General features: G+C 39.7%; 1 protein-coding gene across 1 annotated transcript in view; it reads right to left on the bottom strand.

Annotated features, from left to right (window-relative positions):
* Nucleotides 1-5870: 5870 nt before the first annotated feature.
* Nucleotides 5871-13719, bottom strand: part of LOC143284648 (uncharacterized) — a 49322-nt gene continuing 41473 nt past the window's right edge. The window contains exons 3-4 of the mRNA XM_076591530.1: nucleotides 9041-9220; nucleotides 5871-8505 (exon numbers count right to left, since the gene is read on the bottom strand). Of these exons, the coding sequence (XP_076447645.1) occupies nucleotides 8342-8505; nucleotides 9041-9220 (344 nt within the window). The 3' untranslated portion in view covers nucleotides 5871-8341. The remainder of the gene's footprint in view (nucleotides 8506-9040; nucleotides 9221-13719) is intronic.

The following is a 13719-nucleotide window of genomic DNA, read 5'->3' as shown; positions in this document are numbered from 1 at the left end:
TTTACGCGCATGACCGTTTTTACCCCGCCATGTAGGCAGCCATACTCCGTTTTCGGGGGGGTGTATGCTGGGTATGTTCTTGTTTCCATAACCCACCATACACTGACATGGATTACAGGATCTTTAACGTGTGTATTTGATCTTCTGCTTGCATATACACACGAAGGGGGTTCAGGCACTAGCAGGTCTGCACATATGTTGACCTGGGAGGTCGTAAAAATCTCCACCCTTTACCCACCAGGCGCCGTCACCGTGATTCGAACCCGGGACCCTCAGATTGACAGTCCAACGCTTTAACCACTCGGCTATTGCGCCCGTCTTGTAATCATGTGAAACACAACAAAGGAAGAGTTTTTCCTGTTATAAACTAAACTTCGGGCTTTTAAAAAAAATTTTTTTTTTTAGCTCCTTGCCTCATGAAAGATAAATTACAATTTCCCTTTCATTCTTTGTACCAGACTAAAAAAATTTCTACATTTTACTCATATTCATCATTCTCTCTCATATTCATCATTCTCTAGATAGCTGAATATTCCAGCAGCATCTTTTCTTTTTCTTTTCTTTTTGTGGGGTTTGGGATGGGGAGCGAGGAGGGGGGGGAGTATTTAAAGCATCTTTGGCATATTCCAGTAAGGTCAGCATTTCGTGTTTAGTTTATTTGCTGCTGATTACACTGAGACCAATGTAAGAAGCTAACGAGACAGCTGCAGAAGAGGCAGTGGACATGCTGATATGGAAGCTCTCTTGACTGATATCATTGTGCACTCACAGAATGCATTGTCAGTGTCTTGTGTCAGGTTTGTGTTGTTCAAATAACATGGAAAAAGAAACATTGATTGCGGCATGCCTGCTGGCATGGTACTGATAGTGGTCTACCCACCAACCGTCATGGTGTGTGTGAACTGGTTTGTCAGAAGTGTCTTCAGTACTGAGACAGTGAGTTAATTATTTCAGTCCATTTTTTTGGTGTGAAGCAGACTCATCATTCAGCAGGCATGAAGTGTCTGCCTGTCGGTGAATGTGGGAGGTGAAGATAATATGAAAGGCGATGTCATAGTACCTCCAAACGCTATCATTATGTGAACAGTGTGCTGTAGGCATGTTAAAAGGACCATTGTGGGGGTGGTGGTGTTTGACTGTTTCACCACACATCCCAGCATGTACTCATCCCTCCCTCCCCGCCCCCCTCAGCAGCCTCCCTTCCGCCTGCCTCCCCCACTACCCCCCAGCCCTCACCCCCCTGTCCAACATCAGCTAACTGCATTCCTCAGGGCAATACTTTTCCTGTGATAGTGTGAAATGTGTACTCTTCAGCAACACAATGGCGCTGTGTGAGTGAGTGTTCACCTGCACGGGCACCTTGCACACTGCGGTCACCTCACAGTTAACTCCCTTACACAGCACATACCATCCGTCTTTGGGGATGAATCAGTGGATGTGTTGACTGTTGCTCTTTTCACTTGTGTGTTGGTTGTTGAGCTGTTGTATTTGTAGAAGTTGTGGAACAGGTTGTGGTGATGCATTCTGAAACCTGTGCATGTTAGTGTCATAGTTAGGCAAGTCAAACACATATGTTATTCATGCCATCTGTGCACTGACAATTGAATCAAAACAATCCTGTTTTCAAGCATTTGAAAGAGGTCAGTGTAAGCTTCATTGAATCACCTTTTAATAGCCAAATTTTACAGGATAGTTTTATGGTGACTATAAGGGACTGCAGAGAGAGATGTATTGCACTCCAGCAAAATGTGCCAGCAGATGTTTTATGGTAACTATAACCGTAATACACAGTTTCTAACAGAAAATAATGATATCACATGTTTGATCTAGAGTATATGATTACACCTTTTAGTTGTTTTTGTTTTTATGGAACATTTATTGTGATATCAACTGTTAGATCTAGGTTAGAGTATGCTATTGCACTATTAGACTTGATATTCCTGTTGAACATTTGTTTTGATATATAAAGTTGGAACAAAAGTAAGTAATTACACACTGTTTTGTTGTTACTGTTGTTGTTGTTGTTGTTGTTGTTGTTATTGAACATTTATTGTAATATTAACAATTAGCTCAAGAGCAAGCAGTTACACATTTTGTTGTTGTTCTTGTTAAATATTCAAGTATGTGCCATTCTTGTTTTGTTGAGGAGAGTGAGAGAAATAGTTTGTTGTAGTTGTTTCTTCTGTTTTCTAGGTGAATTTTGTGTTCTTGCTCAGTAACTGGTAGACAAAATGTTCAGTTTGCCTGCTTGCTCATTCTGCTGTTTGTTTTACACATGATATTCATGTAGTTTATATATGAAAAGAGAGAAGAGGTTTTTCTCAGGACTGTCTTTACAGCTCTCTTACAGTTATGGGTTATTGTTGCTTATCAGAGATACCTTGTTGAAAATAACAGAACAGTGACCTTGATGTGTGTATCATTATATGAGTACCTAGAATCATTTACCTGTGTTGTAACCTTGCTGTGAAAATTGAAGAAAAAAAGGGTTATTGAAACTGCATTACAAAGTCTAACATGACACTTTTTACTTCATGTTCTCTGAAACTGATCTGTCAGAAAAGTATGTTCTTTGGTTAATAATTTTTTTTTAATCATTTGAAAGACAGATGAAGACAATTTTACAAATTAAAAAAAAATGAAAGTGAGCTTTATTTACCACCAAACTCATTTTGACACTGACTGTTCTCATACTGTCTCAGCAAACATCTTAAAGGTACTTGATGGCATATTTTTTCAAACTCCATGTTAGATTGGTGTTTTATAAGAATCAAACTCTGGTTTCATTTCTTCTATCCAAGTGTGACATTATGTCCTAAGAATGTGTATGTATGCAGACATTTGATTACCTACTTACAAAAGAAAAAAAGAAAAAAAAAAAAAAGAAAAAAAAAAGGTGTGTGTGTGGGGAAATAAAAAGGGGGAATGTGTGAAAACAAACTGCTGATTGCACTCTTTCAACTTATTCCTAAGTATATTAATTTTACAAACTGCTGATTTTTGTGTACAGAGTACTCTTTGTTTTGAACTGTTGACTGACTTGTTAAACTGCTGAGTTTTTAAAGTATTATTTGGCATTTTACTGATTAATCAATCGTCAGTGCCCAAATATGTGTCTGACCTCTTTAGCACAAGCATTTTTTGTACAAAATATTCCTCTGTTTGTATTTTAACAATCATATAAATGTGTGTGTGTGTGTGTGTGTGTGTGTGTGTGTGTGTGTGTGTGTGTGTGTGTGTGTGTGTGTGCAACATGCAGACTCTTAAGGTGCATGTGTGCAAGTGTCTGTATCTATTTGGTTGTTTTGTAGGCTCAACATTTATTTCTCTGCTCATTGTTTTTGAACACTTGTTAAGGAAAATGAATGCACCAACAAGATATTGTGTGTTTGTGAGACACGTTTTTGTTTCTCTTGATATGTGCTGCAATGTTCTGAACGTGTGTATGAACATTAGTGACTTACTGTACCCATCTTACAACAGGGAGATGACTGACAAAAGGGGGATTTGGGAAATAACAATAATCCTATTCAGACTGGGGAAATATGCTGTGTGTGTTTAATACTCTTTGTGTGCAGTTAGCACAGATTATGTTGGAAAAAGACATCTGATTTGGGGCGGGCAGAATCATTCTCTTTAAAGATGGCATGTTGGGGTGGTCATCAGATCACATGACCACACCAGGAAAAGTGTCTTGTCCTTAATCTGGTTGAGGGGAAAATATTTCCTCATTGTCTATCACTAGTTTCAGATCTCCCTCTCCCAGCTCCAGTTTTGGCCAGAAAATGATTTTTTTGCATTACTGTGGATGTGTTCACAGCAACTTGTTTAATCCATTGCTGAGTGTATGACCACACCTGTTGGACAATGTGTCTGTGTTGTGAAGTTCACGGTTGTGACAGTGTTTAGACAAGCTGTTGAGGATGTTGCAGATCTTTGTTGTGGGCAGTCTTCTGGTGACAGGAAGGAGAGTTGTTCATGTGATGTTTATGGGAAGAAAATTATGGCATTAATCAGTGTTGAAGGCTTTTTGGGGGTGTTTTTTTTTGTTTTGTTTTTTTAAATCCCTGATATATAATTCAGTCAGGATATAAAATTCCATGTGTTTTTTTAATTCCAGTACAGTTTTAAAAACTGCAGTTGTCTATCAGTCAGTAAAAATGCTGTCTGGGTAAACTAAAGAGGTATGCAAGATTATCAAAAAGGAAAGAGTCTTTCTGTCTGTGGCTGACAGGGATCTGACATACGGAATGTTCAGTTGAAGACAGGATTTCTTATAGCAGTAGAGCAGTGATTGTAGAGGTGTATCTGACAAAATTTATCAGAGTATTTGTCAGCTTTTTTTCAAGTTCTGTCTGTAGCCGTGGATGGTAACACTTTATGCAGAATTGGAGCTGATGCCAGTGATATCTGTGTGCTAGTATGGGTAAGCAGTGTATGTAAATCTAGGATAATGCGTGTTCTTGGTATGTTGTGTTTGGGTGATTTTGTTACCTTCATCAAATTTTAATGGGGGAAAAAAGTTTTTAAAAAAATCTAAGAAAATGTCAGCTATTTTTCACACAGGCAAATGGATTCAAAACAATGAAATTTTCATTACAGTGTCTTTTTGCTTAATTTTAAAACTAGCTTTGATCCAGGTTCTCTTGCATGATCTCAGCTGATTGTGGACTATACAGAGGGATGAACTATGGGTTGTATTGGTATGTAGTTGTGTCTGACGATGCTAGAGCAACTTCCCTTCATCTGTTGTCATCCAACTGGTTATCATTGCTCATTGCTCATTGCACGATTACAGCACTAGATCTTCTGTGGTCAGTGGCCACTTGCTTGATGTAAAAGACGAAAAACAGGCCATGATCTTACTTTTTTATTTATTTATTTTTTGTTGATGTTGATGGAAAACATTATGTTTGTTTCATTGAAGTAACACCCTTCTTTAAATTTATTGCAGTCAATATCCATGACACAAATTCATATCAGTGTTTATCGTTTTTGAGGAAATTTACCTTTCTGATTCTTTGTGATACACCATTGGCGTCCATTAGTGTGTACTTGTCAGGTTTGTTCTGTGTGCATTTTCCCTGAAAATGCCATTTGCTGTGATTATACGTTTTTTTTTCTTCCAAAGCTACTTTATTGAGTAGCATTGAGCCATGCTTGTTGCACTTTGAGATCATTGTACATGGTTTTGATATGTTTTATTATATCATGAACATTTGTTTATGTGATATTCAGGCCTCCAGCAAAGTAAATATTGCTTCATAACAGTGTTGAGATGTGTGTGTTCATCTTTTCTTCATGATTCTGGATCATGTGTTGTGTGTATGTGTGTGCATGCGCGCATGTTTGTGTGTGTGTGTGTGTGTGTGTGTGTGTGTGTGTGTGTGTGTTCTATCTTTTTAATTAGTCAAAAGAAAAGGAGAGACCAATTGTTCACTTGTAAACATCATTCTTGCAATGAATCGTCTTTGATGTCTTCACTGTTGGTATAGGAACACCAACAAAAAGTGAATGGATAATTCATGACATGGGCACAGAGAGACAGACAGGCAAGCAGACACACTTACACACACACACACACACACACACACACACACACACACATGCATTTGGAAATTTTTGTCATTCGAAATTGTTGTAAACAATTGTTGTCAGAAATGTTGTCACCTGGATAAATGATTCTGTTTCTTGTTCTGTTTTGTTATGTTCATTATTCATTGACTGTTTTTTTATGGGGGTGCATAGTTGTGTGTGTCTTATAAACCTTGTTATGATTTAATTGGCATTAAATTTTAGATTTGATTCAGATTCTGATTCTGATTCACACAAACATCGCCATACAGCTCCAGCTTTCATTCCAAATTCCATTTCTTCTTTTTTTGATGTTTAATACAAGTGCCACAGACATCTTGAAGTTGTGTACAAAATGTTATTTCATTCAAAATACAAAAATGTTAGAAAAGAAAAGATTGTATGTGAGGGGTTGGGGGTGAGAGAGGAACAGGGGAAAGGGTAACAGTGGAGGGGAGGGAAGGGGGTGGGGGGGAAGCAAACTGCTCCAGTCAACCTATTATAATTCATTGTCTTCCTTTAAAGCATCATGTACTGTCACAGTTTTTTTTCTCAGTTTGTAAATGTTACTAGAATACAGAAAAATAAAGAAGAAGGAAACACAAGACATCAATGATACAGCAAAAATATGATTTTGATGACATAAATTTTTGTCAGTTTTGTAGGCATTGGTAGTTTTCATCCTCAAACCCTCTTGCAGTGCAGTTTGCTGTTAGAAAAGTAGATTACATTAGATATTGCTGCTGCAACATCATTCTTAGATTAACCTGATGATGGTTAAATGGCGTTTGGTGAATTGTTGCCCTAGTAATTCTCTGGTACAATTGTTACTTGGAAAGTCATATCCTAGTGTTATTTAAATGTTGGTCTGGTAACGGTAGAACTGTGCAAGTTCCCCAGTGGTTTTTAACTTGTTGTGAACCCCACAGTTGGAATGGCATGGTTAGTAGACCAGTTTAGATGGTAGTTTGGGAAGGGAGGGTCACAAACTAGTTTGGATGATAGGACTTCAGAGCTAGTTTGGAAGGTAGGGTGACCAAAATTAATTGGAATGGTAAGGTTACATTGTAGATGGTATGACAGGGTTACAAAACTAGTTGCTTGCGAAGATGACAAAGCTAGTTGGGATGGTGGGGTTACAAGACTGGTTGTGACAACATGGTTACAAAAGTCGGTGGTACAGAAGGGTTACAAAACTAGATGACAGGGATACAAAAGCAGGTGGTGTTGTAGGGTTAATTAATTAGATATAGAGATATGAGACTAGATGGTATGTATTGTAGCGTTACAAAACGAGGTGGGAAGTCATGAAACTAGTGTTGGAATTGCAAGGTTACAAAGGTATTTGGGATGACAGTTACAAAAAAAGAAAAATAGGTTTTTAATTACACATACTTAACCGTGACCCAACTAGTGCAGACTCCGGCAGGGGTCTGACATTCCTGTCCTGTGCAGACTACTATCCGCATAGGAGACAGTTACAAAAAAAGAAAAATAGGTTTAAAGTTTGGATGGTGGAGATACAGAACTATCTGGAATAAGAGAAACAAAAAACTAGTTGGTGAGTATATTTGGCAGAGATGTAGGCCTTGTGAGTATGACAGGAGAGACCCAGAGCTGGGAAGCCTGACTGAGTGAGTGGATATTCCATGTTCCATGGTGGTATTGGAGTGGATGAATTTACATACATACAGCATTAGTGATAAAACTGAAAGCTCTCTCTCTCTCTGTGTGCACCCAAACATGAAAATAGTAATCAGATTCTCTCTCTCTCTCTCTCTCTCTCTCTCTCTCTCTCTCCTGCTGTCTCACTCCAATTCAATGGTCATTCCATGTAAACAAAAGATCCACAGTAAAGACAGCCAATTTGAATGCATTACGTTTTGAGACATTTTTCACCATTCAAACATCTGAAGCGAAAGCACTGTGCACATGTTCAGCAACATAATTAGCCTCCATTTTAATTCTCCCTTTTCAGATATATGGGGGAGAATTTTAATTGAGCAATGCATGGCATTGATCTTGAACTAAAAACATCCAAAATGACTAGTTTTCTACAGCAAGCATTAATATCAAGCACATAACAAAAGATACTTGCGTGATAAACAGTATAAATGCTTTCATTCACATGCTTTTGAATAGAGATTGTTTCAAGACATCCATTGCATAAATACATACATACAGTCTTTAACCTTTTGACATTAAAAATTTTAAGTGAGCATTAATAGAATGTTTTCCAAGCAATTTACTGAAAGCACTCAGTGTAATTTTTGAAGACAAAAAATCCGGGATACCGAAAGAGAAGAAAAAAAAAAGAGAGGGAAATGTGAATAAGAACCAATAGTTAAAACAGTATATAATGTAAGTGTGGTAAAGTGATACACGTGTTGCAAAACAAAACAGATTTCTGTTTACTGGGTGGACAAAGTAAAATAAGGTTGAAGAAACAGAGTGTGTAAGTGTGTGTATGGTGGTAGGGGGAGGGGGAGTAGATTAATTGGTATTATTGTATTGTTTGTTTTATGATTCCGTCAGCCTGATATGAAGGACCGACAGAAGAAAGGGGAGCCTGACAAATAAGTATAATTACTTGATTCATACAAACTACAGACAGATTTATTTTATGGGGCCAGAGGAATAACAGGTATGCTTATTCTGTTAAACTCTTTCTGGGCCGTAAAAAAAAAAGAAGTGAAACTGAAATGAACAGACACAGACAAAGTATTCAAACACTTTCCAATTAGCGTACAGCACACATCAGGCACAATTAACGGAACAGCCAAAGCGCCAGGATGCAGGCCCCTGACAGGGCAGTGGCAAAGGGAGTGACAGCCGAAGACCCTGAGCTGGGACTAATCTGTGTCGCACACTCCTCCGGGTCGTAGTCCTGGACAAACCGATCTGGGTTGCACACATCGCTTTTCGGGACACCTGTAAAACAAAACAATTTATCAATTGATTAAAAATACGACGAACAGCAAATGAATATAGAATAACACTGAGATCGATGGAGGGATAAAGTGTTAGGTAGGTAAATGAATAAGTAAAATTTTATGACAAAATCAATTGAAAAGAGACGTTGACAAAAGGGGTTGGTTGGTGGAGGGGAGAGATCGCCAGTCAGTACCCTAATTCTGAACAGCGTTCATTTTGTTCACATACGTCTTTCTGAACGGGTATTTACAAGGTTTAAAAAAAAAATCAGAAAAAAGTTCCTGATAACTGATTTAACATGTACGATAATCAATCACAATTATCTTGACAAAAATATATGGCAACGGGATTTAGTTTAAGTCTCTTTGCACATTGGCCTACACACACACGCACGCGGTAATGCATAAATTATACATACATACATACATACATACACAACAGCAGAATACTTCCTAGCCATGCTATGACAACAGTGCCATCATTTTCAGTCTGCGATCATTGATTTCCACGTTGCCTATTCCTACTGTCTCACCGGTGGGAAGCTCCACCTGAAGGCCGCAAGCGAACTTGAGTTCATCCAGGTAACTCCGCTGGGCGGGGTCCGGAGTGAAGGTGGGGAGGTAGGTCTTGCTCTGGTCCTTTACCTTGTTTCTGTTCAGGTAGATCAGGCTGATGTTCTTCTCCAGACCTGCCATACAGCTCCTCTCCTGGTCTGCCAATGGAAAACACGCACATGTGGTGTGTCTGAATCTTTGTATCCATGTAAGAGAGTAAGAGTCAGCTGTACAATTCATGGGAACAACACACCAGGACCTTATTGCAGAGCAGTGATCAACAGCTGCTGAGTTGGACAGCCAAAGCCAAATACTTGGCAATCACAGTGGGAAAGAAGGATTACTTATGCTTGTGTACTGACCAACTCATATACTGTCTCGGGTGAGCGATTTCTGATATGCAGAGATTGTTATTTACTTGTAAAACTATTGAAAACAAGAGAGGCAAGGCCTTCAAGACTCACTAGTGGCAAATTAAGTCCCCTAGCATTAATTACAGAGTAATTTCCCTTTTTTACTATCTGCACCAAAACGTTTGCAAAATAAATAAAACTTCCATGCTTAGTAAAAGAAGTTCCTGTTTGAACAAAACAAAACAAAAAAAAAAGAAAAAAAAAGATAATAATGACTGCTCTTGTTGTTGTGTCAGAATATCAGATCAAAGTGCCAAGTATACAAAAATATAAATATAACAGTAAATGCAGTTTGCATATAATTAGGCTTCATTTTTTATATTTTTGTGCCCATCCCAGAGGTGCAATATTGTTTTAAATAAGATGACTGGAAAGAACTAAATTTTTCCTATTTTTATGCCAAATCTGGTGTCAACAGACAAAGTATTTGCAGAGAAAATGTCAATGTTAAAGTTTACCACGGACACACACACACACACACACACACACACACACACAGACAACCGAACACCGGGTTAAAAACATAGACTCACTTTGTTTACACAAGTGAGTAAAAAAACCCATAATTATAAGTAAAATAAGTAAAAGAGATGGTTGTATGCTTATGGAACTGCAATAATTAACGTTTCATTCATAACAGTATTACGGAAAAGATTTCCTGTGTGGGTGTTTTTCTGGAAAAACAAGGAAGACATATTTTAACAGGTTGTTGTAAATTATGAATAAAGTTGGTGTATCAGTGGGAAAGATTAAAAAGGACTTCCACTTGTTTACTGACCAACTCTTTATGTCTCAGGCCAAACACGTAAAACACACACACACACACACACACACACACACACACTACGAATCAGATATATTTTTGGTGATACTTTAATTGCTGGTATGATTTTATTTAATGTAGTAGTGATGGCAACAAAAGTACTAAAAGGGTATGAAAATCATAATCATCATGCTTACAGAGGCCACTTGGTCTGTTTGCATCCCATCGTGAATCACTTTGTAAATCGGCATGCAATGCTTACACCAATAAAGAAGCATCATATTCATTCATGGACATCAACAACTTTTTCTGCTATTTCATGTCGGATCATTGCACAGTGTTTTCTGAAGTGATGGTACATTTTTTCAACCGCGCGGGAAGCATGTTCCAAACGTGTGTAGCTCTGTGACTGTACGAGTTGTTTTTTGTCGATGGTTAATATTCCATGAATACCTTCACGTTGAAAAGCCCTGTAATACATATTATCTACTCAACTTTCAAACAAGTCTTTTTCCATGCTTCTGTTTTCAGCTTAACCAAGCTGAACTGGGGTCCTTGAGAAAATTCAAAATAAGACTGAAGAAAGCTCTCAGATGTGACCAGGGAAAGCCACAAAGTTTAAAACAAGACGCAACAAAACACCCTCAGTCTAAACTAAGATCCATGAAGCCACGTATCAAGCATTTTATTTTCAAAGGAAGAAATATTGAAAGTCTTCAGATTCAAAACAAGACTCGTGAAAATCTAATAGGGGCTGAAACAGAATCTGGTGTGTTTCGCGAGGTGATTATAAGATAAAAATGTACACGCGTGAAAGGTGTGGGATCCAGTGTTGAAACACGAAGCTATGGTTTGTCTTTTTTCTGATTTAGGTTTTGGTTTCTTCGTTTTGTTGCTGCCTGTGGTGTTGCAATTCTTCTTCCACTCCCTTCTTTAGCCCTTCTCCCACTGTGCCGCACCCAGCCCCTTCAAAGCATGAGGAAAGTTTGGCACTATTTCGTCCCCCCCACCCCCCTTTTTTTATTTATTTATTTATTTTTTTTAGTTCCCAAAGGAAAGCACCGGGGTCAAACAAGCAATGGCGAACAATCAGTCTCTTTCAACGACGAGAACTGGGAAGCCATGCGATGCAAATGCCAGATTTATCTTTCCCACACCTCAGTGTGATGGATAAAAACTCCCTGCGTGACTTCCCCTCTATCCCTCTCACTTGCCAATGATTAATGAATGTCTGCATCCGATCTCTCTCTCTCTCTCTCTCTCTCTGGGTGAACATGATATGTTAAGTGACAAATCATGCTTTCCTCGCATAACTGGCAAATAATAATAATAATTACACCCGACTGACGTGCGGTTACTCATCCCCGGTCAGTTCTCACACTGAGGAAAAGGACAGCGTGACATGGTCCTATCCAGTGCCATACGTTCAGTTTCGAGGAGGACTCGAACTGTGCGGACTGATCCATATTATATGCTACACCACATCTGTCTGAAAAAGAAAGAAAAGAAAGAAATTCTGTCGTTCAGATTTGTCTCTTGTGCGTGGAATTTCGAGCTGTAAAACTCTGATTTTTTACCCCCCCCCTCTCTCTCCACCTCCTTGATATGTGCAGATGACCTAGCTCAATCAAAGCGTCTTGTTGTTGTTCTTGTTCCACATCTCTTTCTCTGTCTGCCTTCTAAGCGAGATATTGCAGTTCATAGAAATAATTACGCAAATAAATCTTTTTTGCTTTCGTCCATCCCCATATCTGCCATTTTTCCGACAAGCAAGTAAACAAAAACAAGCAAAAACGGTATTGTATATTCAATAATTGAGTTTATTTCTAACAATGACGGTCAGTCTCTATTTCTTCCCCCAGTCTTTGTTCGCCCTGTCTCCTTCCCTTTTCAAGCTCTCTGTCCATTCGTCTAGACTGAAGGTCTGTCTCCCTCTTGTTTGTATCTTCAGTTAAATCAACAACTCCTTTTTTCTGTCTTCCTGTCTCTCTCTCCCCCTGTCTCTCTCTATGCCTCCTCTTCCTCCTCCCCCCTCTCCATCTTCAATTCCCTACTCCACCCCGCTCACTCCTCCCACCGGCCTCGGTCATTCAGTCTCTCTCTCTCTCTATATATATATATATATATCGGCTCGCAGATATTCCTCAAAGGAAAACTTATCGATCCTGAGTCAGCAGAGGGTTGATGTACCGCTCGTATAACCTCTCCTCTTATCTTTATATCCCTCATCTGGCGAGTTGTGTCCGCAGTGGCTGGCTGCAGACGCCCCACCCCCCACCCCCCGACCCCCAACTCCCCACCTATCCTGGTCCCCCCTCCTCCCCCACACGACCTCCCACCTCCTCCCCCTTCTACCCACATCATTCCGGGGCTTCCTGGCCCACAAAGGGATTCGCAGTTTGTGCACAATGAGAAGACACCAATGGTCCAACGCCGGTCCATCTTGATGCACGTCTGTGTTTGGGTTTTGAGCGGAGGTTTAACTGAACTGAACAGCGCGACACGTCCGTCTTTCTTTCTGTGTTTCTTTCTTCTTCTTCTTCTGCACTTCCTTCATCCGCTCCTCACTTCCCGTCTCCCCTTCAAACCGTGGCTGCTCTCTCTCTCTCTCTCTGTCTCTCTCTCTCTCTCTCTCACACACACACCACCAGCTCTCTCTCTGTCTCTGTCTCTCTCTCTCACACACACACCACCAGCTCTCTCTGTCTCTCACACACACCACCACCATCTCTCCCTGTCTCTCTCTCTTCTCATTCAGCAAAAACGGAGCGCACGTGCAACTTCCATCACCCATCACAGACATTCATTTCAATGACAGCAGCAACCCGCACTACAAGGTCGCCAGTTCCTCTTTCAGCTGCCATGTTCTCATATTTATCTTTTTTTCTTTCGCTTCCTTCCCCACATCCACACGCCCATCTCCATTTCTATCTCCCCTCATATGTCTTCTTTCTCTCTCCTCCTCCTCATCCTGTACTGCTTTTAACTCACTCATTACGGCCAGTCCTCTCTTCTCCTCTACACAGACCCCTCGGATGTCCAGTGGGTGTCTGAATGACCCAACCTTTAGCTTCCGTTGTCAGAATTGTGGTATTCTTTGTCAACATTCACGTCTTCAGTATAAGAGCCTTCCGCTTGCAATATTTTGATGATGGTAATTGGGGTGAAACGCTGTTAACGTCGTCTCTTTCGCCGTTCGTATGGAAAGAGTTAACCTTTTCCTCGCCCATCGTTAATTGTGTTATGTGGAGTGAATGAGTGAAGATCACTCAGTTTTGATGGACAGTGGTTATAACACACAAATCCATATCTATCTTTATACTTTATGGGGGCGGGGGAGGGCGGCAGGTTTTAAAAAAAGAAGAGGAGGAGCGGCAGAACACATAAAAAAAAGAAGAAAAAGGGAGTACATATACTTTGCCACTAAGATGTCTGTCTCTGTTTGTCACAGTTAATCTGTCTGCCTGAATGTGTCTGCTGT

The sequence above is a fragment of the Babylonia areolata genome, chromosome 8, assembly GCF_041734735.1.
Source record: "Babylonia areolata isolate BAREFJ2019XMU chromosome 8, ASM4173473v1, whole genome shotgun sequence".
Taxonomy (NCBI): domain Eukaryota; kingdom Metazoa; phylum Mollusca; class Gastropoda; order Neogastropoda; family Buccinidae; genus Babylonia; species Babylonia areolata.
This window is presented reverse-complemented; position numbering and strand designations above follow the sequence as displayed.